The sequence below is a fragment of the Pleurodeles waltl genome, chromosome 3_1 (assembly GCF_031143425.1).
Source record: "Pleurodeles waltl isolate 20211129_DDA chromosome 3_1, aPleWal1.hap1.20221129, whole genome shotgun sequence".
NCBI lineage: Eukaryota > Metazoa > Chordata > Amphibia > Caudata > Salamandridae > Pleurodeles > Pleurodeles waltl.
The window spans coordinates 171,978,167-172,003,703 of record NC_090440.1 but is presented as its reverse complement, the minus strand read 5'-3'; the positions used below and the strand labels follow the sequence as shown (position 1 = coordinate 172,003,703).

The 25,537-nt window shown below is 44.4% G+C and overlaps 1 protein-coding gene across 1 annotated transcript in view; it reads left to right on the top strand.

The window, feature by feature from the left end:
* The window catches only part of LOC138283891 (aquaporin-9-like), a 194,078-nt gene that overhangs the window by 60,739 nt on the left and 107,802 nt on the right, over positions 1-25,537 (top strand). Inside the window, exon 3 of the mRNA XM_069222096.1 lies at positions 8,118-8,255. Within this exon, the coding sequence (XP_069078197.1) occupies positions 8,118-8,255 (138 nt within the window). The remainder of the gene's footprint in view (positions 1-8,117; positions 8,256-25,537) is intronic.

Below are 25,537 nucleotides of genomic sequence, written 5' to 3'. Positions count from 1 at the left end.
ATTATTAACCAAAGGAATCCTTACAAATTGGAAAGATTGAAAAAACCCAATAAGGTTTTAAACTGAGGCTTTGCAGCTCTCGTGGAGCTTCTAGATGGAGGTTCTTAGCTCGTATTGTATTTTATGAACTGCAAGAAACAAAGGGATATCTTTCACAAATGCAGTAACCCAATGAGCTATCTACATAAAATACAAAAATATGATCTGTATGTCACGTTGTGTTGTGCAGTAGGCACATTAACCCTCCATGCTACACACGTGACTAGAAAAAAATACAGATATCTCCATCAAGTACATAAACCACCAGAGGTACCACACCATTTGTATTACTTGAAAATTGATGGTTTCATCTCTGCAGCAGATGCCTTAACATCCTAAGATGTTTTGATATATAGCCTGTTTACAACAGATTAAGTAAGCCAGAACAAATGTATTGTCACATTTGTTCTTGTTGACAAGACTGTGCCACTCGTAATTCCACCATCTTTCTGCTGCCGCATCTTGCCCCCTAATTTATGGGATCCTGGAGTTTTTTGCTTCCATTTCCAGCAATATCTGGATGCAGTAATGAAGTACACACCACTAAGATGGATTTCGCCATGATATATAGTATTTGTCTTACCTTGGCCTAAATGTGTCTCCATGATCTTGAGACCTCTATTACTCCTGTGCTCATTCAACAAAGACGTCTACTGGTGGAGCATAAAGTTGTCCAGTGCTCGGGGTCCTATCACAACTTGGTAGACTCCATCAAGTAATTTACTGCTGGTCTTTCAGGGGTTTGGCTAATTTTGTGCCAGGACCAACTCCAACCATTCTTTCTCTTTCCTGGCAGCCAAATTATGGATCTTTCCCCCATGAAGAATAACACATGACAAATCCAGTTGCAGATCAAGGACAAAGACTTGGGCTCTCCTAAAAGCAACACAGATGTCTTTGAATGACACTCACACACACTGTTGTATTCCTCCATATGTAGCAAGTGTGTTTACATGCTGCTGAGACAAATTTTAAGTACACTTTCTGGGCACTCACACACATGACGACTCTGCACATTAAATTACACCACAACCAACACTTATCCACATCAATGCCATGTAAAATAGGGTCCTACCTAGTAGCCTACTTTGAAAGTGCTTTGAAGCCTCCACAAGAGGTGCAGAAAGCAGTAAAGAAATGCTAAGTATCAGGAAATACTTCAATTATATTGTCCCTAAGCATGTGTCTAAATCAGTCCAAGCTTGTCCCCCTTTCATAGATAGCAAACTTTTATAAAATCACTCTATTTCTAAGTGTAGCTCAAAACCATTTTGTACCTTTTCCTCATACCCTAACACGTGGTGATCACTTTCACTAACATAAGTGCTTTAAATGCCCTACTTTTTTCATCAAGTAATTCATAGAGAGAAACTCCAAAGTCTCATGTAAAAAAAATAAATTGTATTTTAAGCATTGTTATCGAACTAGTATGCATTAAAATGAAACATTTTACAGTTTCTGCTAAACACGACGGGGGCTGCCTCCTCATAACTATGAAATCATATGTTCTTTTTTATCACTGTTAGTTGCCAGTATTGTTTTAAAAATCTCCATTTGGCCTCCTTCATCTATTAAAATGAAACATTTACTATGGATGCTTGAAGTTCAGGCTAACGGCAATGGAGCGCAGGCCGGCTACAGGGACCAACCTCATCCAGGTTACACAGGACCTTGAATGGAGGGTTGTGCCGACATCAAGGATCCGATACGTGGAACAGAGGAGACAATGCGAAAACAATGCATTGGATCTGATCCGCGCAATCAAGGATGCATCGCCATCAAGCTGCGTAGTCATTAGTCCTCGAGCAGTGCTGCTGTGTCAAAATATTTGTGATGAAGGCGATGTGCCACTGTCAAGCCACACAGTCAGCGATGGAAAGTTGATGCACCAGGGCTGATGGCAATGCGTCGATCCTGAGCTGTGCAATTGGTGAAGCAAAGTCCTTGTTCTAAGAGGCAGCGGCAATGCATCGTTATTGAGGAGAGATGCAGCGGTTCTGATCGGCGGAGTGACATGATGCATGGCTTTCCGTAGAACACAGCTGCAGAACCTACTTCCAAGGACCCAGGACTGGATTGGCACCACTTGGCAGGGTTGGACTGACAGTTGGCAGAGTCCAGCAGCTGTATCAGAGGTGAGTGAAGTCTTTGATGTCACTGAGTCTTCAGAACAGGAGACAAGCCAGCAAGCCCATGTAGTCACTTAGTTCTGGGGATATAGAGATTCAGGTCCAGTCCTTTTCACTCCCAGGCAAGGAGGAAGCAGGCAGCAGGGCAGGCACAGCAAAGCAGGAGTCCAGCAAAGTCCTGCAGAGTGACAGTCCCTTCAGCACATCAGCCCTTCTTCCTGTTGGAAAGTCCTCAGGTCTAGAAGTGTACTGATTTGGTGGGGTTTGGGATCCAGTACGTTTACCTAGTTGTGCCTTTGAAGAGGGGGAGACTTCAACGAGAGGCCTTTGAAGTGCACAAAGTCCCTTCTCCAGCCCTGCTAGCTCCAGACTCACTATAGAGGGTTATGCAGCCCTTTGGGATGGCTCAGGACCCACCGTATTCAGGTGTAAGTGCCAGCTACTCCCTCCCATCCTACCCAGGAGGGCCATAAACATGCAGATGGCCACTCAGTCACATTTACGCTCCCTTTGTGTATGGCTGTCTGCAGGGAATGCACAAGAGCTCAGCAGTCACCCACCTAGACGTGTATTCAGATACAGACAGAGGCACAGAATTGTTCAAATTAGAAAATGCCAACTTCGTAAAAGTGGCATTTTCAGACTTGCAAATTAAAATCCAACTTCACCATAAGTTTTTTTTTTTTTAATTCTTAGTCCAGAGACAAAGTGAAATATCTATCTGGTCCCAATTGGGAATTACACTTATAAAATGTAGGATGGCAATCACAGTGTTAACCTATGGCAGAGATACACTTTGCAGTAGCGAAAAATGACTTTAAGAGTCTTTCACTACCTGGACATCTATGGGCCTGATTTAGGTCTTGGTGGGGGGAATACTCCATCACAAACATGAAGGATATCCCGCCCACCTCATTACGATCTCCATAGGATATAGGTAATAAGGCGGACAGGATATCATCACATTTATGTTGTAGTATTCCCCTCTGTCAAGATCTAAATCAGGCCCTAAATCTTAAAAGTACATGTCTAACGTTTTAAATACACTGTACCTGGCCCTTGGGGCAGTACAGGGCCTACCTTAGGGATGCCTTGTATATATAAAAAAGGAATGTTTGGTCCTGACAAGTAGGATAACTTACCAAGTCGACATGGCAGTTTAAAACTGCACACACAGACTCACACATCTTTTTTTGTTAATTAGTAGTCTCACCCACTGTATTTTGAAGACTTACCAACAGTGTTGGATCAGTTTGGAATGAGGCATTTCACTTCTGGACTTCCTAGTAGGACAGTTAAATGAGTTCACATGAAGTACCTCTTAGAAAGTTTTTAAGGAATTCATACACACTCTAGTGAGAGACCTGATGTGAGGACTGTTTCCAAAATGGCAAGTGTAGTTTAGATGAGGATTATTGTAGCCAGAATTTAAACTTTTGAGACATGGTTATTCAGACGTTATAGAACACTGACGTTTTGGGTGCATACATTAATTCAATGGCTATACCATTAACGTGAATAGCACTCAAAACGTTTTGTGACAGACCAACGGGGCATTTAGAGCTACAGACCACACATGAAAAAAGAATCAGGAAAGGCATAATACAAGAAGGTTGTCTTCCTAAATCTGAATACGTATTTGTAGTGTCCAAGTGGAGAAAAACCTCAAATGTAGAGTACATTTAACGTAGTTTATTTGAAGATAAACTGGCTGCCTGCCAGGTGAAAGTCAAAAGAGATGTGATCCCACCTAGCAATGGGGATTCTAAGTATGAATTAGTGAACATCACAGTGAAATGCGAGAACATTCTGCATAATAAAGGAAACAGAGAAAACACTTTATAAAATACTATATGGATTCCATTTTCACAGGATAATTCCAAAGAAATTTGAGCAAATGGCTTCAAATAATCTGGAAGGTTACGAATGGGTGGCCAACCTTTTTAAAAAAAAAAAAACAATTCATTAAAATTCCATCTTGTGTAGTGGCATCTGTCCAATATGTTTCAGAGATTGATCCATTAAATTCAAAAACAGCATCAATAGCAGCAACAACACATTCATACTCTTCTTGCATGCCTTCTGAAGCTGGTAAAGGCATGTGTGAAAGACAATCAGCTTGAAAATTCTTTCCTCCTTAAATGTACTTGATAGTAAAATCATATTCTTACATCTTTGAAAGTAAACATAGAAGGCGAGCTGAAGCCTTACCAAGCCCATCACCATTCAACAAAAATATTAAAGGCTTGTTGTCGGTGTGTATGTCGAAAGAATTACCCCATAGGAAAGTTTTAAATTTTTGAGCAGCTCAAACACATGCTAACACCTCCCCTTCTATGGCACTATTATTCGTTTCTGCTTCTAATAGGGCTCTAGAAGCAAAAACTATAGTGATGTGTTTCCCGTTCACAGATTGACTGAATACCGCTCCAATGCCTTTTATGCTAGCATCCACAGTGATGATGCATTTACCTCCAGGAATGAAGAGGCTTAAAGCAGGTGCACCACAAACAAGATCTTTGACCTTAGTTTGGACGTTGACAACGAACCCAGTGAAGAGTGAGGTTTGAGCGTCGTGCGCCGAGTCGTGCTTCATTGGATCCTCGCAAATCTTCAAAGAATGCAGGAGCGCAAAAGAGCAAGAAGGTAACACGCAATGCAGCAGAATCCTTATGGAGAATGACAACACGCAACGCAGCAGAATGCTCGTGGAGAGTCGCAAGTTAACCAGTGAGACAAAAAATGGCAGTTCGAAGACAGTAACGCAAGAGAGCAGCAAGACAATGCACAACAGTGAAATAAAACGGAATCTCAGGATATCAGAATATCTTATCAATATCAATATCTTTCCTTTTTAAAAAAATAATAATTAATGCAGTCACAGTACCTTAAGAGCAGGACGAATCAAACCTGTACATGTGGTTCTAAATCCTGTGGGTCCTGGAAAGCGTCTGGTGAGATCAAGGGGTCGAAGAGAAAACACCCCAATCCTGGTACCAATTTGTAGTGTCCAAGCGGAGAAAGACCACAAATGTAAAGTACATTTAAGGCAGTTTATTTGAAGATAAACAAGGATCCACGGTGAACCACTGCCTGCCATGTGAAAGTCAGAAGAGATCTGATCCCACCTAGCAACAAGGATTGTAAGTAGGAATTAGTGAACATCACAATGACATGCAAGAACATTCTGCATAATAAAGAAAATAGAGAAAATACCTTATAAAAATCCATATGGGTTCTGCAATATTCATTTAGGCTTGTCTGAAAAGATGCATGTTTCGTATTTTTCTGTATTTTAGGAGTGCACAGTTCGCTTCCAGTATTTCCCATTTTAGTAGCATGCACTGAAAATGTTGTGACCTCCTTCTTACACTACCTGGGGATTTGGGCCTTGACCTCCTTTCCTGGATCTGACATTGCTTCTGTGCTTTCTTCCTATTGATTACACTGTTTAGTCAGTTGTATCCATCTGCTAAAGTTTCATATGCATGGTCTCTTAAATTTGATATGTTGGGTTATTAGTATCGTGTGCAGAGGTGGTTGATGCTAAATCAATAGAGACTTTACAGCATGCATGACACACATTTTTGTTGATTTACTGTGAGCACTGCGTAGTAAGTGTTTGCCCTGAGCAAATAGATACACACAACAGAAGACTGATGCCCATGATCAGACACACCGCAGAATACAAAGTTGTTAGACCACAGAACACTGGCTCTCAGCTTGAGCCATCACAGAAAACTGGAAAAGAAAAAGAGTTGCAGCCCCTCGACGAGAACGCATTGGTAAAGCCAATAGGTCTGGGTTTAATGTGTTGACATGTAGCATAAGCACGTTAATGCCAAATAAATTTAAAAAATGAAAGTGTGACTATATAAAAGGCTACCTTGCCTTCACTACTGTCATGCTTTAGTCAAACAAAGATCTGATGGCAAAAGAACCTTCATTTTAGTCCTTCTGTACTTTCTATGACACAGAAAGAATGCAAGGTTGAACGTGAAGGTTCATTGCCTCCCGGAATTCATTTGACATAGAAACAAAAAGAAAACTGTATTGAATCTGAGGGAGCCTTCATCAATGACAGCCATTTCTTTCTAGACAAGCCCTGGTGGTACTAATGAAAAAAAACATGATAAGGATGGGTGGACAGGGAGAATGAGGAGGACACACAGGAGAAATGAGGCAGGGGTTGACAGGGAGGAAATGAGGAGGTGAGCTGTGGGAAAGAGTAGAAAGCATCAGGGCAAGAGAAAGTGGTGGGAAAGAGAAATGAGAGGAGCTGGTGAGAGAATCGGAAGAGAGAGAAGCCAAGGAAATAGGTTGGGTAGGCGAAAGCGGGAACAAGTGGAAAAAAGTCGGCAAAGTGGAATGGGCAGAGAAGAGAAGGCAACACAAAGTCCAATTTTTGTAAGCATCTGGTGAGAGATGATATTGCTACTCCAGGCTGCGCAACAATGAGATTGACAATGTCTCAAGCCAATAGTTGATTGAGGCTGGTTCAAAAGTCAATGGTAGAAAAGGAGGCCTGAAAGGCTATGTTAAGTATATTACAATTACTAGATTTCTTTAACAGCTCGATTGCCAGTAATCCAGTCCTAAAAAGTGGAATACAAGCATCAATAAGGCTGATATGTAAATTGGCAGGTCTACTAGGTACACTGAATGACATTTTGAGTTCGTGAACAAACTTTTTGCATCCCCTAAGATACTGCCTTATGTTTGTTACAAGAGTTCTTCTTGTCAGGAAAAAGTCACGTCACAATATGTACTAATTTAAATAACAACTACAGTATTTGATTTAAGTTTGGCAATTTATGCATCACCTGTATTTGGCTACAGGCACTTGACATTGTCATACGGTCGATTCTGAGGCCCATATTTATACTTTTTGACGCTAAACTGCGCTAACGCAGTTTAGCGTCAAAAAATTTAGCGCCGTCTAACGCCATTCCGAAGCGCCATGCGGGCGCCGTATTTATGGAATGGCGTTAGCCGGCGCAAGCAGACCGGCGCTGCCTGGTGTGCGTGGAAAAAAACCACGTAGACCAGGCAGCGCCGGCGTAGGGGGATAATGGCGCTAGGGCGTCTTAAAATGGCGCAAGTCGGGTTGACGCTAAAAAATCGTCTTAACCCGATTTGCGCCATTTTTTCGACGGCCAGACGCCATTTAAATGACTCCTGTCTTAGTAAAGACAGGAGTCATGCCCCCTTGCCCAATGGCCATGCCCAGGGGACTAATGTCCCCTGGGCATGGTCATTGGGCATAGTGGCATGTAGGGGGGCACAAATAAGGCCCCCCTATGCCACCCAAAAAAAATTGAAAAATATAAAAAATGATACTTACGTGAACTTACCTGAATGTCCCTGGGGTGGGTCCCTCCATCCTTGGGTGTCCTCCTGGGGTGGGCAGGGGTGGCAGGGGGGGTCCCTGGGGGCAGGGGAGGGCACCTGTGGGCTCATTTTGAGCCCACAGGCCCCTTAACGCCTACCCTGACCCAGGCGTTAAATAGTGGCGCAAATGCAGGGTTTTTTGACCCGCCAACTCCCGGGCGTGATTTTTGCCCGGGAGTATAAATACGATGCATTTGCGTCGCCGTCATTTTTTTAGACGGGAACGCCTTCCTTGCATCTCATTAACGCAAGGAAGGCGTTCACGCAAAAAAATGACGCTATTTGCCCATACTTTGGCGCTAGACGCGTCTAACGCCAAAGTATAAATATGGCGTTAGTTTTGCGCCGAATTTGCGTCGAAAAAAACGACGCAAATTCGGCGCAAACGGAGTATAAATACGGGCCTGAATTACTTACTGCTAAATTGATTCAGCTGTGCAAAAGGAGATCAAATCATGAATACCCCAAATTTGCTAATACATTTGTATCCATTTTCAGTTATTCTGGACATTTTCTGTTTGGTGATAAATACACTAATCATTATCATTCATTTTTCAGGTGGACATGTAAACCCTGCCATTACAGTGGCCATGTGTGCAACTGGGAGGATGGCCTGGTGTAAATTCCCATTGTATGTATGTGCACAGTTGCTGGGTGCCATGGTTGGAGCAGCAGCTATTTTTGGAATTTACTATGGTAAGTACACAAACTCTTGTCTTTTTTGCACAATACATTCACATTACATCTACATGAAAGGTGTTAGACTTGGCATGGCTTTCCCCCAAATTGTTGCCTTCCATCCTCCTGCTGTTACTGACATTTTTTCTGGCTTTAGGACTCTGTGCACATTGCCGCTGCTAACCTGTACTAAAGTGCTTATGTTCCCTCCCTTATACCCAACTGGTAAATTTAATTTAGGTGTTAGTCCCTAATAAAGGGGTACCACATGTACCCAGGACCTGTAAATTAAATTCTGCTAGTGAGCATGCAGCACTAATTGTGCCACCCACTTAGGTAGCCTTTTAGGCATGTCTCAGGCCTGCCATTGCAGCATGTGTGTGTAGTTTTAAACTGACAATGAACCCTTTCGCTGCTAGGCATTGCAAAGCCCCAATCCCCACCCTCCCCCACCTGCAGGTAAAGCCTTTTCCGTTTTTTGGCTCTTTGAGGTAGTTGATGCTTAGGCCTCAATAACTTTTGTCCACATAAGCTATCCATGCCAAATTTGTGTCCTTGTTTTTCCAACATCCTGGGGATTCTAATAGTACTCAGGGGAGATTCCCCTGGAGGGGACTGAGAACTTAGGCAAGATATAGCTAAAACATTTTTTAAAAAGAGCTGCAGAAGAAATTGTCTGTTTTTTTTCCTACAAGTGGCATCAATGAAAGGTTTGCAGTGCTAAAATCACCATCTTCCCAGCTGTCAGTAACAGGCAGATGTGATTCAGAAAACCAATTTTGTTTAACACAGTTTTGTAATTTTACTGGGAGATAGCCCATTTCTTCCTATTTTTTATGCTTTCAATTCCTTCCAGTTTGTGGTGGAAACAGGTTTGAAACTCAAGGTGGGTCCCAGAAAGCTATACATTTTTTAAAACTAGATGTAATTCTGAATTCAGCAAGGGGTCATTTGTGTAAATCCTTCAAGAGTTTCCCAAAGAAATCAAGTGTTGAAATAAAAAAACATAGAAAATTAGTAGGAAGAAATGGGCATTTGTGACAATGTTTTCATTGTAACTTCCATCACGATGGCAGATTTACAAAACCTATAAACATTACCTCTGCTAGTCCCTTCTGGTTGTGGGGATATATAGGGTTTGTGGGTTTTCCAAGAACTCGAGGTGCCCAGAGCCAATAACTGAGCTGCAACCTGCAGTAGTTTTTCATTGTGTACCAGCTATAGAGCAATTCATATGGTAAAATATAGATTGTGAAAAATAGGTATCAAGGAAACCTATGTATTTCCCGGATAGGAAGAAGTTGTGGACTTTAGAAGCAGGGGTTATTAGTGCATCTCTAAATTTATGGGTACCCAAACTAGCATATGAATTAGAGGGTACTTCTCAAAATTACTTCTTTCTTACACACTGACTTACGTTTGGAAGGTGCAAATACAGAGAAATACAATTGGTAATAACACTTGCTCTACTATTTTGTATTTCTTTAAGTCTCCCAATACAAATTGTGCCTCACTTGTGTGGGTAGGCCTAGTGCACATGACTGGAAATGACCCAAAACGCAACTTGGAAACATCGCATTTTCCCATGACCAATTTTGTTGTAAAGTCGGTAGCTGTGGTTTTTTGCCCTTGCTCAGCCGGTACCTAGGGAAGCCTAGTAAGCCTGTACATGTTTACAAACTAGACGACTATGGAAATCCAGGATGGGGTGATTTGCATGGCTCTTACCAGGGTTTGTTACCCAGAATCCCTCACAAACCTCAAACATTAAGTAAAAAACACATTTTCCTCATATTTCTGTCATGGAAAGTTATGGAATCTGCGGGAAGCCACAAACTTCCTTCAATCTAGCATTCCCTTATGTCTTTTGATAAAAATGGTACCTCACTTGTGTGAGTAGGCCTGGTGACCGCGACAGTAAATGGCCCAAAACACAACATGGATACATAAAATATTTCCAAGCAAAACTGACGGTTTTTGAGGTGTAGCTCAGCTGGCACCTAGGTAAACCTAGCAAAGCTGTACATTTCTTTAAACTAGACATTGGAAATCCACTAAGGTATGACTTGCGTGGCTCTCATCATGCTGTGTTAACCAGAACATTTTGCACACCTCAAAGTTTGACTAAATACATTTCTGTGATGGAAAGGTCTGGAATCTACAAGGAGCCACATACTTCATTCTACCCAGCATTCTCCTAAGTCGTCTGACAGAAATGGTACTTCATTTATGTGGGTAGGCCTACTGCCCGTGACAGGAAACAGCTCAGAACACAACATGGATACATGAAAGTATAATAATAATACAGTTAAATAAATTGCAATAATTTTACTTTTGCTTGGCACATGTTCATAAAATATTAGACAATTGTTTTGCATTTTCATACTTACATATGGGTTGTTGATTATAACTGTGGTTCTTTTTTTAGTTTTCCATTGAAGGTGGTTTATTTTCTGTTGGGGGTAAAAAGTTGTATTAGGTATATTTTAAAAGTTCATTTGTGGGTAGTTTGTAGAGGTTGAGGGCGTTTAGTTTTATTTTTTACTTTTAAGGTTTATCCGATATTTAGAAGTTGTTTGATTTTATTTACCTTTTATGTGCCTTTTTTCAGAGCTTTGATTGTTTAATTTTATTGGGGGGTCTGTAGGTTCGTAGATGGTGTTGTTCTTTTTTTGTAGTATCTAAAGTTTGGAACATAAATAAAAATAGTGAGTTTGGTTAGTTATTTGTATTTGTGCATTGATTAAATAAGTTACTTATGTTTGTAAGTTACAAAATGCATTTATGATTTAGCATTGTATGTTTATTTTTGTAATGTAATTTCTTTAAAGTATATATATATTTAAAATTAATTTAATGTTTAATATTTAAAATGTAATATACTTACCTATTTTATGATAGTATATTAACCTTTTATATTTTTGTAGTCAGTATTTTCCTACTTTACATACAAAGAATGTAAAGTCGATATTTCTGTCCTTCATATTCTTTATGGCAATATTTTTATTGCAATATTTTTGTCAGTGAAATTCTATTATACAGTCAGGTAATATTAAATGAAATAGAAATGTACATGAAGTGTAGATGGTTACGTTGTTCGCAGCATGAGAGAAAGGAAATTAAAGTTTTGGAGAAAAGGAGAAGAGAGAGTAGGTGCAACTAAGGGTTTAAAGATTTTGCTGAGCAAATAGCCCTATCTAGCTCGGCGTGGATAGCAGTGTGCTGATCCTGTAAAAAACTTTGCTAGATATACAGACATTTGAGGTGCGCAAATCTAGAGTGTCACTGGTGTTGCAGGGTGCTCCTTACTGGAGCTGCTCTCCACCTAAACTTGGGAACTACCCAGAGTTCTCTCTTCTTTTTTCCATACATATATATATATACATATATATAATTATATATATATATATATATACACATATATATATATATATATATATATATATATATATATAAAACACCAAAGGTCATGCCCTAAGGTAACTACAACTCGCACCCTCGCCATGCACAGCTTTCAATAATTTTACTGTAAATGTTGCAGTGTTAATATCAATGATGTCATAGAAGATGTCATGAGTGATGTAATATCTGGGGTAATTAGCAGTGCATGGCAAAGGCGCAAGTTATAGTTACCTTAGAGCAGGAGTTATAGTTACTTGTAATAACTCTTACTATAACAGCTGAATTTCTATGGTTTTGTGCATGTAAAATCTGAATCTAACTATAACTTACCTGTAACCTTTTTTTTTTTCCAGAGAATTTCCAGAGTTATTTTAACATTAATTAAGATGCGCATCGCAATGCACGGTGGGGGAGGGAGTGGGAGGCAGGGCATGGCCTGGCATTGTGCTACCCTCACCCAAGCATGCTTCTCCTGCCCCTGCCCCTCCATTTCTCAACTTCATGCCCCTGCTACAGCTCAGTGTGGTGTTGTTCTGCCACTTTCCTTCCTGCCTGCCCTGAACAGTGAGCTTGCTGCCCCATCCACCTCCTCTCTACCCTATGTTGTCCGAATCCATTCACCAGATCCCTCCCTCCTGTCCTGCCTGATCCGATGTGCTGCTACTGCCCTCCATTTAGCTTGATGTTCCTGCCTACTCCTGCTGCCCTTTGTTGCCCAAATCTATGCCCCATCATAGCCGTCCTGCTTAGCCTCTGTGCTAACCTTGCTGCCCCTTCCATCCTTCCCTTGCTCTCCGATGTCTGTGTGCATGACCATTCTGCCTCCTTTTTGCCCACCCTGTTCCATGGACCTGTCACTGCTCCTTCTATCTACTCTGAGTGTTCTGTTGAGCTGCCACTGCCCCCCCACCTACCTAGCATGGTCAGATGACTGCTGCCTGTCCCTGCCACCTCTACCCTATCCCCTCTCTCCTGCCCTCCATGGTCCATTTTGCTGCCACGCCCTTCTGCCCTCCATGCTCTTTTGTGATGCAAATGCTCATCATACCTGCCCTGCATGGTCTGTTAGAGGAAGACCCTTCCCCTGCTTTCTCTTGTCTGTGTCCAGCCCCTACCCCTCCATTCTGTCCTCCATGGTACTTTATGCATGCACCCCCCCTCCTTATAGCCTGCCATGGCCGTTGTGCTGCCATTAACTCTCCGCTTGCCATGCATGGTCTTCTTTGCTGCCACAGCCCCTCTCACCAGCCCTGTGTGGTCATCCTCTGACCCCCTTCCTCCCTCTGTTGTCTGTGTGTATGCTATTACAGTCTCAATGTTGCCTTTCATGGTGTGTTGTGCTTCCAGTGCCCATCCCGCCTGCCCCCCATGGTCAGCTTGCTGGTCCTACCCTGCCCCCTAACCTCCTGCCCTCAGTTTTCCATGTGCAGGCTCCTATGCCATCCCTCCTGACTTGTCTGGTCTGTTGTCATGTCCCTGCACCCTGCCTGCCTCCTCTTCATGGTCCGTTATGTTCCAACTGTCCCTCCTGTCTGTTTGGTATGGTCAGCTTGCTGCCCTTGCCTCTTTCCTCTATGTTTTCTGTTGTCCATGTGCCTGACCCTGTCCCCTCCCTATTGCTTTCCATGGTCCGTTGTGCTGCACTACCGTCCCACTTGCCCTGTGTGGTGTATTGTGCTGCTGCAACCCCTGACGCCTGCCTGGTAAGGTCAGTTTGGTGCCCCTGCCCATCTCCCTCCTGCCTTCTGTTGTCCGAGTCTGTATCCCTACCCCATTCCTCCTGTCCTCCGTGATCCAATGTACCATACTTGTCAACATTTTGAACTTGGTAAGAGGGAGAGTTTGAAGAAAGCAAACCTGGGGAATTGATTTCCCCCAGTGACTTACATTGAAAAAGAGGATATTTTAGGCAGGAGACAGATAAAATAAAGCCCTTTTGAGCTTAAAATCATCCGGAGTCTCCTGTCTGAATCGGGTCTGTTGGCTTGTATGATTGTATTGTCACTACCTCTTCCTTCTGCCCTCAATGGTCTGTTATATTGCCATAGCCTCTCATGCCTGACCTGCATGTTTGGCTTTGCTAACAAGCTTTCTCCTCCCGGTCAGGATTCAAAAATGCTTTCCTCAACGTTGATGGGATCTTTGGACCCAGTGAGGAGCATGGTTAACCGCATACATTCATTCCAATCTCAGTCAATATAACAATAAATTTAAACACAATGACCAACGTGGCCGCAGAAACATAACTCCAATCTGTGAAACGTTTCAGAGCTTTAAACTTTATTACAACCACAGAGCTAAAGTAACGGAAATTGTGTGCAGGACCAAGTTATACAAATAAAGGGAAACCATAGGGTGACCAAATCTATGGAACAAGTTTAATCTGCTTAGGCCCTCATTACAAGGCTGGCGGTCTTGAGACCGCCAGCCCTGCAATGACGGATGAACCACCGCACTGCAGGCAGTCTGACTGGCACATTACGACCCTGGCGGCCGGACCGCCATCCCCATCAGGAACATGGTTCCCGAAGGGCTGACGGCGGTCGGACTCGTGGTCAGCCATGGCGGTGCTGAGTTCAGCACCACCGTGCTGATCACCAGTCCCCTTTCCGCTAGCCTTTTCATGGCGGTTTAACCTTAGGGCCTGATTATGAGTTTGGCTCGTGATGAGAAGACCGCCATCGAGGTGGTGGTCTCCCTACTGGCCCTGTAATGACTTTCCCACTGGGCTGAAGGTACCGGCCCTTCAGCCCAGTGGCAAAGGCACAGGATCATTGCCATGGCTCATAATAGAGGTGGCAGCTATGCTGACAGTGCACATCTTGAGGGTGCTGGTCAGAGGGGCCCCTGCACTGTCCATGCCATGGGCTTGTTCTCTGCCAGCCTTTCATGGTGGTTGAACTGCCATGAAAAGGCTGGTGGAGAACAGGGTTGTAATAAGCAGGGCAGGACTGAGTTCAGCATCACCCTGGCTGATTACAACCTGAACCACCATCATCCAGTTGGGATCGGAGATCCTGGCGGGGCACATCAGTAGGTTGGCGGATCTGCCCGCCAACCTTGTAATGTGATGGTTGGACCACCACAACGCGGCGATCCAGCCACCACCGCAAGTCTGGCGTTCTATTGATTGCAAAACTCATATTAAGACCCAAAATGTATCTTTTTAAATTAACCGAAAAAAATTACATTTAAAGCGTAATAAATACTGAAAAAGCAATAAATTAATTATAAATATAAAATTAACATTTATAATTAATCTGCACAAGAATATATAATTGAAAGTTGTTTTAATAATTACATATTTTTACAAATGTAAAAGTAAAATTGTAAATGTAAAACATTTCAAATAATATAAGTTGCTACATAATAAAACAAGCATTTGCAATGCAATAGGTCTCGCATTTGTTAGAGTTATGATAATGGTTTTCAGTTATGTGTTTTGTTTTGTAGTGGAGTATATGTATGTGGTGTGCAATAGTGTGTGAGCAAGAGACAAAGAAGGTGAGAGGGTGTTATAGATGTTTAAAGAGGGACCTTTTGTGTATGTCGAAGAATTGTTAGAATAGGAGAATGGTGTATGCTTGGGGGAAGGAAACTTTGAAAAGGGACACAAATAAATTGTGTGTGAAGATTTGAAGTGTATGAGGGGGGAGATAGATGAGTGAGATAGAGCAGAAAAGAGACAGATAGGTCTATTGTTGTACAGAAACATATACAACCTGCACCTCACATCTAGCCAGCCAGATAACTTGCAGAGGTGATGTACCTGCTGCACTACGTGTGAGTCAGAGAGAGGTGGGGTGACATACCGACCACAGGTCAGTTGTGAATGCCAGTAATGTGAGGGTGAGGTGTATCCTGTGCAGTGTGCGTGTGAGCGTTGCAATATATATACCAGGAGCAGGTCACACTTATGAATCTCAGTAATGTAAGGTTGAAGTGTTCCCACATACTCTAGTTAAAATATAAATGAACCTTATAAACGCCAAATATATACCTAAAGTAAAAAACACACACCATTAGCTCTCTTGTGCACAACTGCTTTATCTCCTTATGTCAAATGGAGCTTTCAACAAGTGCTACTTTAAGGCATTGAGGCCCTCATTACGACCCTGGTGGACGGGGGAGAAGTGGCGGCAAAACCGCCAACAGGCCGGTGGAAAAAAAAATGGAATTATGACCATGGCGGTTACCGCCATGGTCATCCGCCACTTCTCCACTCCGACTGCTGGGCTGGAGACTTCAGTCTCCAGCCCGGCGGCCGTCACCAGACCGCCGGTGGTATCGGGACCCTGCATACCGCCATGGATTTCGGGTGGTTTGGAACCGCCATGAAATCCATGGCGGTAGGCACTATCAGTGCCAGGGAATTCCTTCCCTGGCCCTGATAGGGGTCTCCCCACGCCCTCCCCCACCCCGCGTCCTCACCCCACCCCGCCATCCCCCAAAGGTGGCAAGACCCCCCTCCCCACCCCAACCCCAACATGCACATACACACACCCCCTCCCCACCCCATCCCCAACATGCACATACACACCCCCTCCTCACCATCACCCCCAACATGCACATACATACACCCCTACACGCACACATACACTACATCACATACACGCACACATACAAACAGACATGCACACAGACCGACCCGCACACATTTACCCATACACACAACACCCCCGCATGCATACAGGCACTCACACACCTCCTCTACATACTCACACGCACACCCCCATGCACGCACACAACACACAACACCCCCCACCCCCCTCCCCTAACGACGATCAACTTAACTTGTCCGTTGATCCTCCGGGAGGGGACGGGATCCGTGGGGGTTGCTCCGCTGCCAGCTCCCCATCACCAGAACACCCCCACACCAAATCATGGGATGTGATTTGGTAGGCGGTGTTCTGATGATGGGGAGGTGGAGGTGGAGCAGCCTCCACTTCCCCGCTGACCGCCAGTATGGCTGCTGGCGGCTCTCCATCCGAAAAAGGACGGAGGGCTTTCAGCAGTCATAATACCCTGCGCGGAAAACCGCCTGCACTGGCAGTCTACAGCATGGCGATACCTCGGCAGTCTTTAAAAAAGACAGCTGAGGTCAAAATGAGGGCATAAATCTCCTGTGTTCACTTTCTCCACCACAAAAATTAAAAACAAAGTCTGTTCCAACTTTTGCAGCTCACTTTAAAGCACAACTAACGTGTAACATTTGGACAGTTAATAGCTTTGCTTCATGTGAGGGTTCTGTGGAGAGGAAGTGGGGGAAAGTCCATTCTTATGCTTTCCATACTGGCATTTTGAAGCCACTGTTGGAAGGCAAACTATAAAGGCCAGAATGCAACCCAATAGTAACATTAACAACAAGTTGGCAAAAAGCGCCTCACCCAACTGAGGCAAATTACAAAGATGGGAGTGTGCAGCATACCAGCTATGCCTTTTGTTTTTGCTAATAAGACGTCTTTTGCTACATAAGACGGAATATATATTTAAAGTAGTTTGTGTTAGTAAATGGTTGTAGTAGTTATTTTATGTGTGCTACAATGTAGCAGTGCTTTCGTTTCAGGTTACCTTCACTACTAAAATAGATATAGTAGGCTGCATGTGTCCATATGCTCTGTTTCCACTTGAAATTAAACCTACAAATCCAAAATCATACCTGACTGTATTGATCAGCCAGTATCGATATTGATCAGTCAGTGGAAAACAAAAGATCACTTCATCTTAGGGATGCCTTTTAAAGTACCTGTTTGTCCTGATGAAAAGGCACTTCCAGTGCCCAGCAGTGAACAAGGGGGGCCCCCGGCGCTCCTCTGAGCAAAAACAGTGGCCTTGTAATGATTAGGGGAGGAGAGGGGCGACACGCACCTCCTCTAGGTTTATAATGGGCCCCTCCTTGGGCCTGTGATCTCTAGGGGGCCCCCGGGCCTTCACTGTCCCTCCAAATGGGGGGGGGGCCACAACAATGCCCCAAAACAATGACAGGGGGCCCGGTGGCACAGGGAGCCTCCGATGAGGCTTCCACCCCGCCTGCACTTCACAAGGATAATTGTATCCGGCCCCTCCTGGGGCCCGCGATCTTTGGGGCCCCCCCAGGCCTCCACTGGCCCTCCAACCGGGGTGGCCCAAAACAATGGCACTAGCCAACAAGTGGGGGCACCGATGGAGACCTGTGGCGCGGGGTGCCCCCGTCGAGGCTTCCGCCCCGCCCACGGTCTCCCCCAACACTGGGAGGGCTCCGTTGTGGCCGGGGGGAGACTCCGATGAGGCTTCCTTCTCCCCGCCCGACTTCCAATGCCAATTCCGGCCCGCCTGGGCCGTAGCAGAGGCAGCAGGCACCAGTGTGGGTGCCTGCTTGTGCCCAGGGGGGCCGCTCCTCAGAGCATGCATCGCCCCGGGGGCACGATAGGAGCGCGCTCGCGCCTCTTCTTCTTTTTTATGGTGCCCCAGGGGTCCCCGGCACAGCACGTTACTCATTCTTCCACAAGGCAGCCCAGGCTGTGGCAGTGAAGTTGCAGTAATCAAAAATACGCACTATACCAAGTGCAACGCCCGGGTTGCGGCGGTGCACTTGGTATAGCAGAAAAGGGCAGCTCCTTGGGCACCAGAGCGTGCTTTCAGAGCGCTTCATAAATCAATCGATTAGCGTTCCTCTAGGCGCTACGTTCATATTGCAGGGGACCAGGGCCACGGCACCCAGCCGCTGGGGACAAAGATAAAAGAAAAAGGAGCACTGGTGGCAGGGCCCAGCAGCAGGCCAGCACAAGGAGGATGCAGGCAGATGGCAGTCTCTCCTGGTGACCAGCAGGTCACAGGTCAGCACAGCAGCAGCAGTCCATGGCGGTTCCTTGTGAGTCCCTCCAGCATTCTGTGTCCCGTTCCAGGTAAGTTCCAAAGTGTCACCAAATTGTGGGGAAAATTCCCCTGTACTTATACTCAGTTGTACAGCATGTTTTACAAAGAAGGGGGAGAGGAGGTTTGAACCAGTTACAACTGGTTCTGGGAGAGCTCCCATTCTCCTCCAGCACAGGCTCCAAACATCAGTTGGGGGTAAACAACCCTATTGTATGAGGCCAGAGCACAGCCTTTACAAATGCAGGTGTGCCCCGCCTCTCCCTTCTCTCAGTCCAGGAAGACTATTCAGCATGCAGAATCACCTCTGGTAGGGCAGTGGGTGGAAAAGGACTGATCCTACATGCCCACACATGCTCCATCTATCGCTCTATGTCACAATCAAGAAATCTATCTATAAAATCATGGAGTAAGAGCAGCATGCATGGAATGAGCAAGGGATACAGAATCTAGTCCCTTTTAAAATGTAGGGCGGCCCATATAGCTCTTCTACAAGCATCCGATATAACACTACCAGAGAGCATTAGGTTCCAAATGCAATGTTGAGGCCAAATCTTTTCCATAAAGGTATGCCAGGGGGCACTGATCGAAGTTAGAGTCCTCTTCGAGCCCAATAAGATAGTAACTTTAAAGGAGGGCAGATTTGACCTTGTATCCTTGTAGATGGCAGATTAGATGAGCTCCAGTTTTGCTGAGTAGCATCTTCGTCCTTAATACAGAACAACATATGTTTCTAGATCAGTTGTCGAAATATCTTTCTAGATGGGTTCAAGTTTCTTTGGATTTTGGGAGGGGACTTTAACGGTGTTTTAAACATCTCTTTGGACCCGTCTCGACCACACCTCTCCCAAGCCCAAACAGTCTCTGAAAGAGCTGACACATTGGATCAAGTAATGCTCCCTGTCAGATGTTTGGCGGCTACAGAACCCAAGGATTAGACTTTACTCATTTTTGTTCAACAACCCATTAATTATTTGTACAACTTGGCCAAGTTGTCTGCTCTGTTTCAAGTTGTTCACTGATGTCCTCCTCCAGTAGGTACGGGCTTGACCACAATCCCCTGTAGGCAAGGCTGGACTGTCTGTACCGGGCATCAGGCATTTCTGTAGGAGGCAGGAAAGGTGGGGGTTCTTCTGATCTTCTGGGACAGTTTTGTTACTGGTAGGCAGTTTATCTGAGATGGAGAGCACTGTGTTTTGCAAATTGTCATGGATTTAAAAGCACCCACTGCAGAGTTTCTTTTATATTAAGCAGTTTTCAGGCAACAATAAAAATGTCAAGATCACATGGGTGAATAATGTTCCTGCTGGAGAGGGATTGGAGTTTTTTTTGTGGCAGTTTTTACTCCTCTAAAGTAGCACAGAGGGTTAACATGCCTGCTGCAAAGAACATGTACCATGCAGATCAGAGAACTATATTTTATGTGGATATCTCAGTGGGTTACTGCTTTTGTCATAGAGATCCTTTTGTTACTTGCTGTTCATAAGTTACAATTGTAATATAGCAAAGTGATCTAAACTGCCATCAAAGAGCTGCATGCAAACTGCACGATACAGATTAGGTGGGTTTTTTTCCCCCCTGTCTTCCATTTTCCTAATGTTCCAAAAAAGGGTTTGTTTGGGTAGAAATGAATTATTATTTTTTGCCTCTCCAGACCAAGTAAAACATGTTTATCAATATGGATGACATTTGAACCATACATCTTGTAGCTACTTTTGTCTTATGGAACATATTCTATACATTGATGTACACATGTATGGTTCATTGCCTCTGTATGAAAGTGTAATGTAAAGTGCTCCAGCGCCCTATACTGGTATGAGAAGCGCTATTAAACAAATTAAATAATCATGCGAGAGAGGCTGCGGAGAGATCAGGGGGCACTGTTGGAGAGTGATAGTGAGGAAATCTCTGCAGGAGGAGGTCATTGGAGGGAAGTGCCCAAAAATAATGTCCCACTGGGTGCCACGAGTGCTACAGCCAGCCCTGCCATGCCGTTTGATGGTGTGGATGATGCTAACATCCCTCAAAATGGTTTTCTATTGTGTTCTCAACTTCTTGGCTGTGCTGCTCAATGAACGTATGCACTTATGTTATATTTAAATTCATGTTTCTTCTTCACATCTTATTTTTTGTGTTCTCCGTAAGAATGTCTGTGGGTATGACTGGGTATCCTGGTGCACAGAAAAGTCATAATTTATTAATACAAATGAATAATGTGTTCTAAAATCCAGCACTTTTGCCATTTTTTACCAAATTTTCTTGGGGGGTGGGAACCCCAATCCCCACTTGTAGTGGTCAGTCTTGCTTGCTGCACTCGCTCACCTTGCACAGTATGTAGGCTGGTCTTACAAAATCTGCCAGGGCTGCTTGGGTTCTCAGTCCAGCCCTGCCTGCAGCTGAGCTACTTCTGGAGTAGGGTACAGCCCTATACCCTCATGATTTCTTCAGGGCACCTTGCTAGAAGACACTGCGCTCTGCAGCATCACTGAGAAAACAATGGTACTCCCTCCTTTCCAACAATTGAATGGGATGCTTTTAAATTAATAGCAAGAGGTAATTTGTAACCTAGCTGTGATGGGAGAACACAGGGCTCTAGAGCGGGATTTGGAGAGGGTTCAGAATTCCCTTTCCCATCTTATAAGGGACATGTTGGGTGACCCCTCTCCCAGTAACTCACTTGGTTTTCTGTACAGAGAGAGGGCTGCATTAGAGGAACAACTACACTGCCTTGATTAGGAAGCTTACACAAACTGTGTTCACACAGAAGGGGACAGAGCAGGGAAGCTATTGGCATGGCTGGTTAACCAAGAACATTTACATTACAGTGTAGGATGTCCGGGAGGCCATGTGTGAACTGGCATTTGGTAAGGTACCGGGTATTGACGGTTTTCCTCTGGATTTTTACCAGACGCATGCTGCCTCTATAGCCCCAAAACTCGCCATCCTGTATGAAAGGGCATTAGAGAAGGGCTAATCCTACCATTCCTTTGAGAAGCCCTACTTGTTCCAAAACCTAAACCAGCTTGTTTCTAATCTGATTCATTGCTAGCCTGAAATCTGATTACAAAATCCTCAGCAAGATCACTGCATGTCAGATTCAGCAAGCTCTTCCTACTTTTGTTCATCCGAATGAGAATGGTTTTGTGTCCAGTAGGAATAAATTCCTGAACATCAGAAGATTCTATAGAGTTATGGAAGAAACTCAAATACTGTGACCTTGTTCAGGCTGCCTGGTGCTGGACATGAAAAAGGCATTCAAGAATCCAGATTGGGATAACCTGTTTAAAGTACTGACTAAATATGGCTTCAGAGAACGTATTCTTCTATGGCTTTTACTTTTATACACTGATCCTACGTCCAGACTAAATTGATATCTGGGCCATTCGAAGTACATAGGGAGACCTGGCAAGGGTGTCCTGTGTTCCTCCTGCTCTTTGAACTCGGAACGGAACTCACTGTAGTCAGACTTAGACAGAAGGGGAGGACTTGGGACATCCCATTAGTTAACAACACTTATACGGTGTTATTGTGCACCAATATTATATTCCTCTTGATCCCCAATGTGATTCTGATATGACTTGACTTGGGCAGCAGTATCATTAAATGGGAGGGCACATCTTGTTGCTACTTGGGTATTAAGATCTATCATTCAGACCAGCACTTTCTAGACAGCAATCATACCAAAGCAGTGATCTCCATTAGATTCCAGACACCCTTGCTGTCTCAAAATGGTGATGCTACTGCATCCTTTTTCTCAAATTCCTTATCCTTCTTGGAAGGTAGTTCTTCTGTAACTTGCCCATCCTTTTGAGAGAGCTAATATCGCACAACAATCAATGTTAAATGGCTTAGTCAAGATGCAACTTCTGGTTAAGCTGGGTGGGTTAGGGGATCCAAATTTGGAACACTGTTACTTGGCAGCTAAATTCAAATGGGAGAATCGTGGGTTTTTGGTCCTCTCATTGGAGGAAACCTGACCTAGGGAGTGCCCACTGAGCTTGGATGAACTGTGTGACCTACTAATTCCATGGGTTAGGTAGTGATGGGATATACCAAGGCTACTTCAAGTGGCAATGAGCTGCTATACTAAAACTCTCCGGATCACCAGCCACATTGTGCCTTTGGCCTCTTCTTGGTTTTCCAAACAATTAGGTCCACTCAAGCCGACAGACTTAAAATACTGGGAGGAGGCAGACATTTTCACATTAGGGAACTGATTCCAGGGCACCCTGCTCCTTACCTTTAATGTGCATAGGAAGCAAGTTGATATTTATAATGGACAATTCCTGACAAATCGGAAAGTAGTCAATGTTTTTGGGGTCAAATCGCAAATTAGAAGTTCAGAAGTGAACCCAAAACACACTTGGGGGGTGATTCTGACCCCGGCGGTTCCTTACCGCCGGGGCCAGGGTCGGCGGGAGCACCGCCAACAGGCTGGCGGTGCCCCGCAGGGCATTCTGACCGCGGCGGTTCAGCCGCGGTCAGAAGAGGAAAACCGGCAGTCTCCCGCCGGTTTTCCGCTGCCCTGGGAATCCCCCATGGCGGCGCAGCTTGCTGCGCCGCCATGGGGGATTCTGACAGCCCATACCGCCATCCTGTTCCTGGCGGTTCTCCCGCCGGGAACAGGATGGCGGTATGGGTTGTCGTGCATTGCAGACACTCAAATACGCGACGGGTGCCACTGCACCCGTCGCACCTTCCCACTCCGCCGGCTCAATTTTGAGCCGGCGTCCTAGTGGGAAGGGTTTTTGCACTGGGCTGGCGGGCGGCCTTTTGGCCGTCGCCCGCCAGCCCAGTGCAAAAGCCAAAATACCCTCAGCGGTCTTGCGACCGCGGAGCGGTATTTTGGAGGGGGGAAGTCTGGCGGACGGCCTCCGCCGCCCGCCAGACTTAGAATGGCCCCCTTGGTGTTATAGACCATGTTCATAATGGGTAATGGCAGGAGAAGAATCAGTTGGTTATGTAATCTTTCCTAGAGTACATCCAAAGGTTGTTTTATCCCCTACAAGAGATGTGGGAGACTGAAATTGGCTGGCCATTTTACAATAAGGAATAGGACAAAGTGTTCTTTTACCCCTCGTAATCTTGTGAAATGCCAAATTTAAAGACATACAGTTTAATGACTTACACAGGGCCTACATCTCCCCAGATAAAATTAGTACTTTTTTCCACTTTACAGCACCTCCTATCCCCGCTACACAACATCCTCAGCAACTCTTCACCACATGTTTTTGGCCTTTTTCTCTCTAGCTTCCTTCTGGTCTCAGGTCTTAGATTTATTGTAGACTGTCACTTGTTTGGCTGGTATACAGTATACATAGTTAGGAGGTACCTGTGTTTGGGGTGTATAAACAACCTAAAAAAGTAATGTATCTGCACACTTTCTAGATCTCACCATATCTACTGTCAAACGTACAATCATAATGAGGTGAAAGATGGCGATACCTTCCTCTTTCCTCATCTTTGTCATGCTGTTGTTCTGTCATTAGGGGCCAGATGTACATACCATTTTTCCTGACGCAAAAGGCCGATTCGCAGAATCGGGCCATTTGCACCAGGAAAAAAACATTTTGGTATGTACAGACCCTATATTGCGATTCGGTAATATATTTAGCGTTCCCTTCCTAATTGTGAGTCGCAGTCCAATGTATGATTGTTTTGTGACCACGAATGCAGTCACAAAACAATCGCAGTTAGCACCAGTCTCAAATTGGTGCTAACCCATTCGCAAAAGGGAAGGGGTCCACATAGAACCCCTTCCCCTTTGTGAATGCATGCGAAAGCATTTTTTCAGAGCAGGCAGTGGTCCCACAAACCACTGCCTGCTCTGAAAAAATGAAAAGAAAACTTTTCATTTTTATTTCGAAATGCATTCCGTTTTCCTTTAGGGAAAACGGGCTGCATTTAAAAAAAAAAAAATACTGCTTTATTTAAAAGCAGTCACAGACATGGTGGTCTGCTGACCCCAGCAGGCCTCCATCCCTGTGAGTGCCGCTATTCCCAATGGCAATATTCATGAGGTAGGTCATTTTCAACCCCATTGCGATTTGTCATTGACACTGTTGTACCTCCGGTTTTGTGAGTCACAAAGCCGGATCTTCGTACATGTGGCCCTAGATGAGCTAAGGCTGAAGGTATAGCTCGCCGTAAAGAAGAAATTAGAGGTTAAGCCTCTGTCAGCGAGACCGGATCCTCGGGGTTTGCGCCTGTTCCCAATATGTCCACCTCTTGGCAGCTCCAAACTCTACTAGCCGTTATAGCACAGAGTTAAAGAATGGCTAAGCGGGGGCTGGGTTTTAGGTTGGGAACAGCGGGGAAGGAGACCTGTGGAAGCAAGAGTTAGGAACACAATAGCAAAGTTATTCACATTAATCTTCATGAACTTTGTTAATAAATATATATACTTTGATAACATGAGAGATCAAAAGCTTTTCAATAACATGACTTTTTAGTTCTGGATACCTGGAAGTAAAAGAAGGATTACACAAACTTTCACTGGATGACCTGCCGTAGGTATAACGTGTAACCAATGAAACACTAATTTGCGCAACTTGGTAGTAGGAACAAATAAACATGAATCATGGAAAGGTAGGCCTTGTTTGATTGATCTTTTGGGGTTTGCTTGAACCCATTTCTGCCCTTTTTCGATGGTGAAAGAATTACAAATACTTTCAAAAAAATCTTCAGTCTTGAGGATACAAAGAATTTTGTCTGGAGCAATGATAGCTCGTGGGGGCTGGATTGTAGGTAACATGGTAGGGTCTTGTCTGGACAGGGCATCCGCTTTGCGATTATCTTTGCTGGGGCAAAAGGTTACCACAAAATCAAACTCGGCAAAAAACAGCATCCATCGTAATTGTTGAGGACTCAAAAGTCTAGCTGAGCTCATGAACTGGAGATTACGATGATCTGTGTATACTGTAATAGTGTATCTGGCGCCTAGCAAATAGTGTCTCCACTCTTTAAATGCGTCATGGATTGCTAGGAGTTCTTTCTCAGCAATGACAAAATTTTGTTCCACGTCGTTTAGTTTTTGGGACATGTAA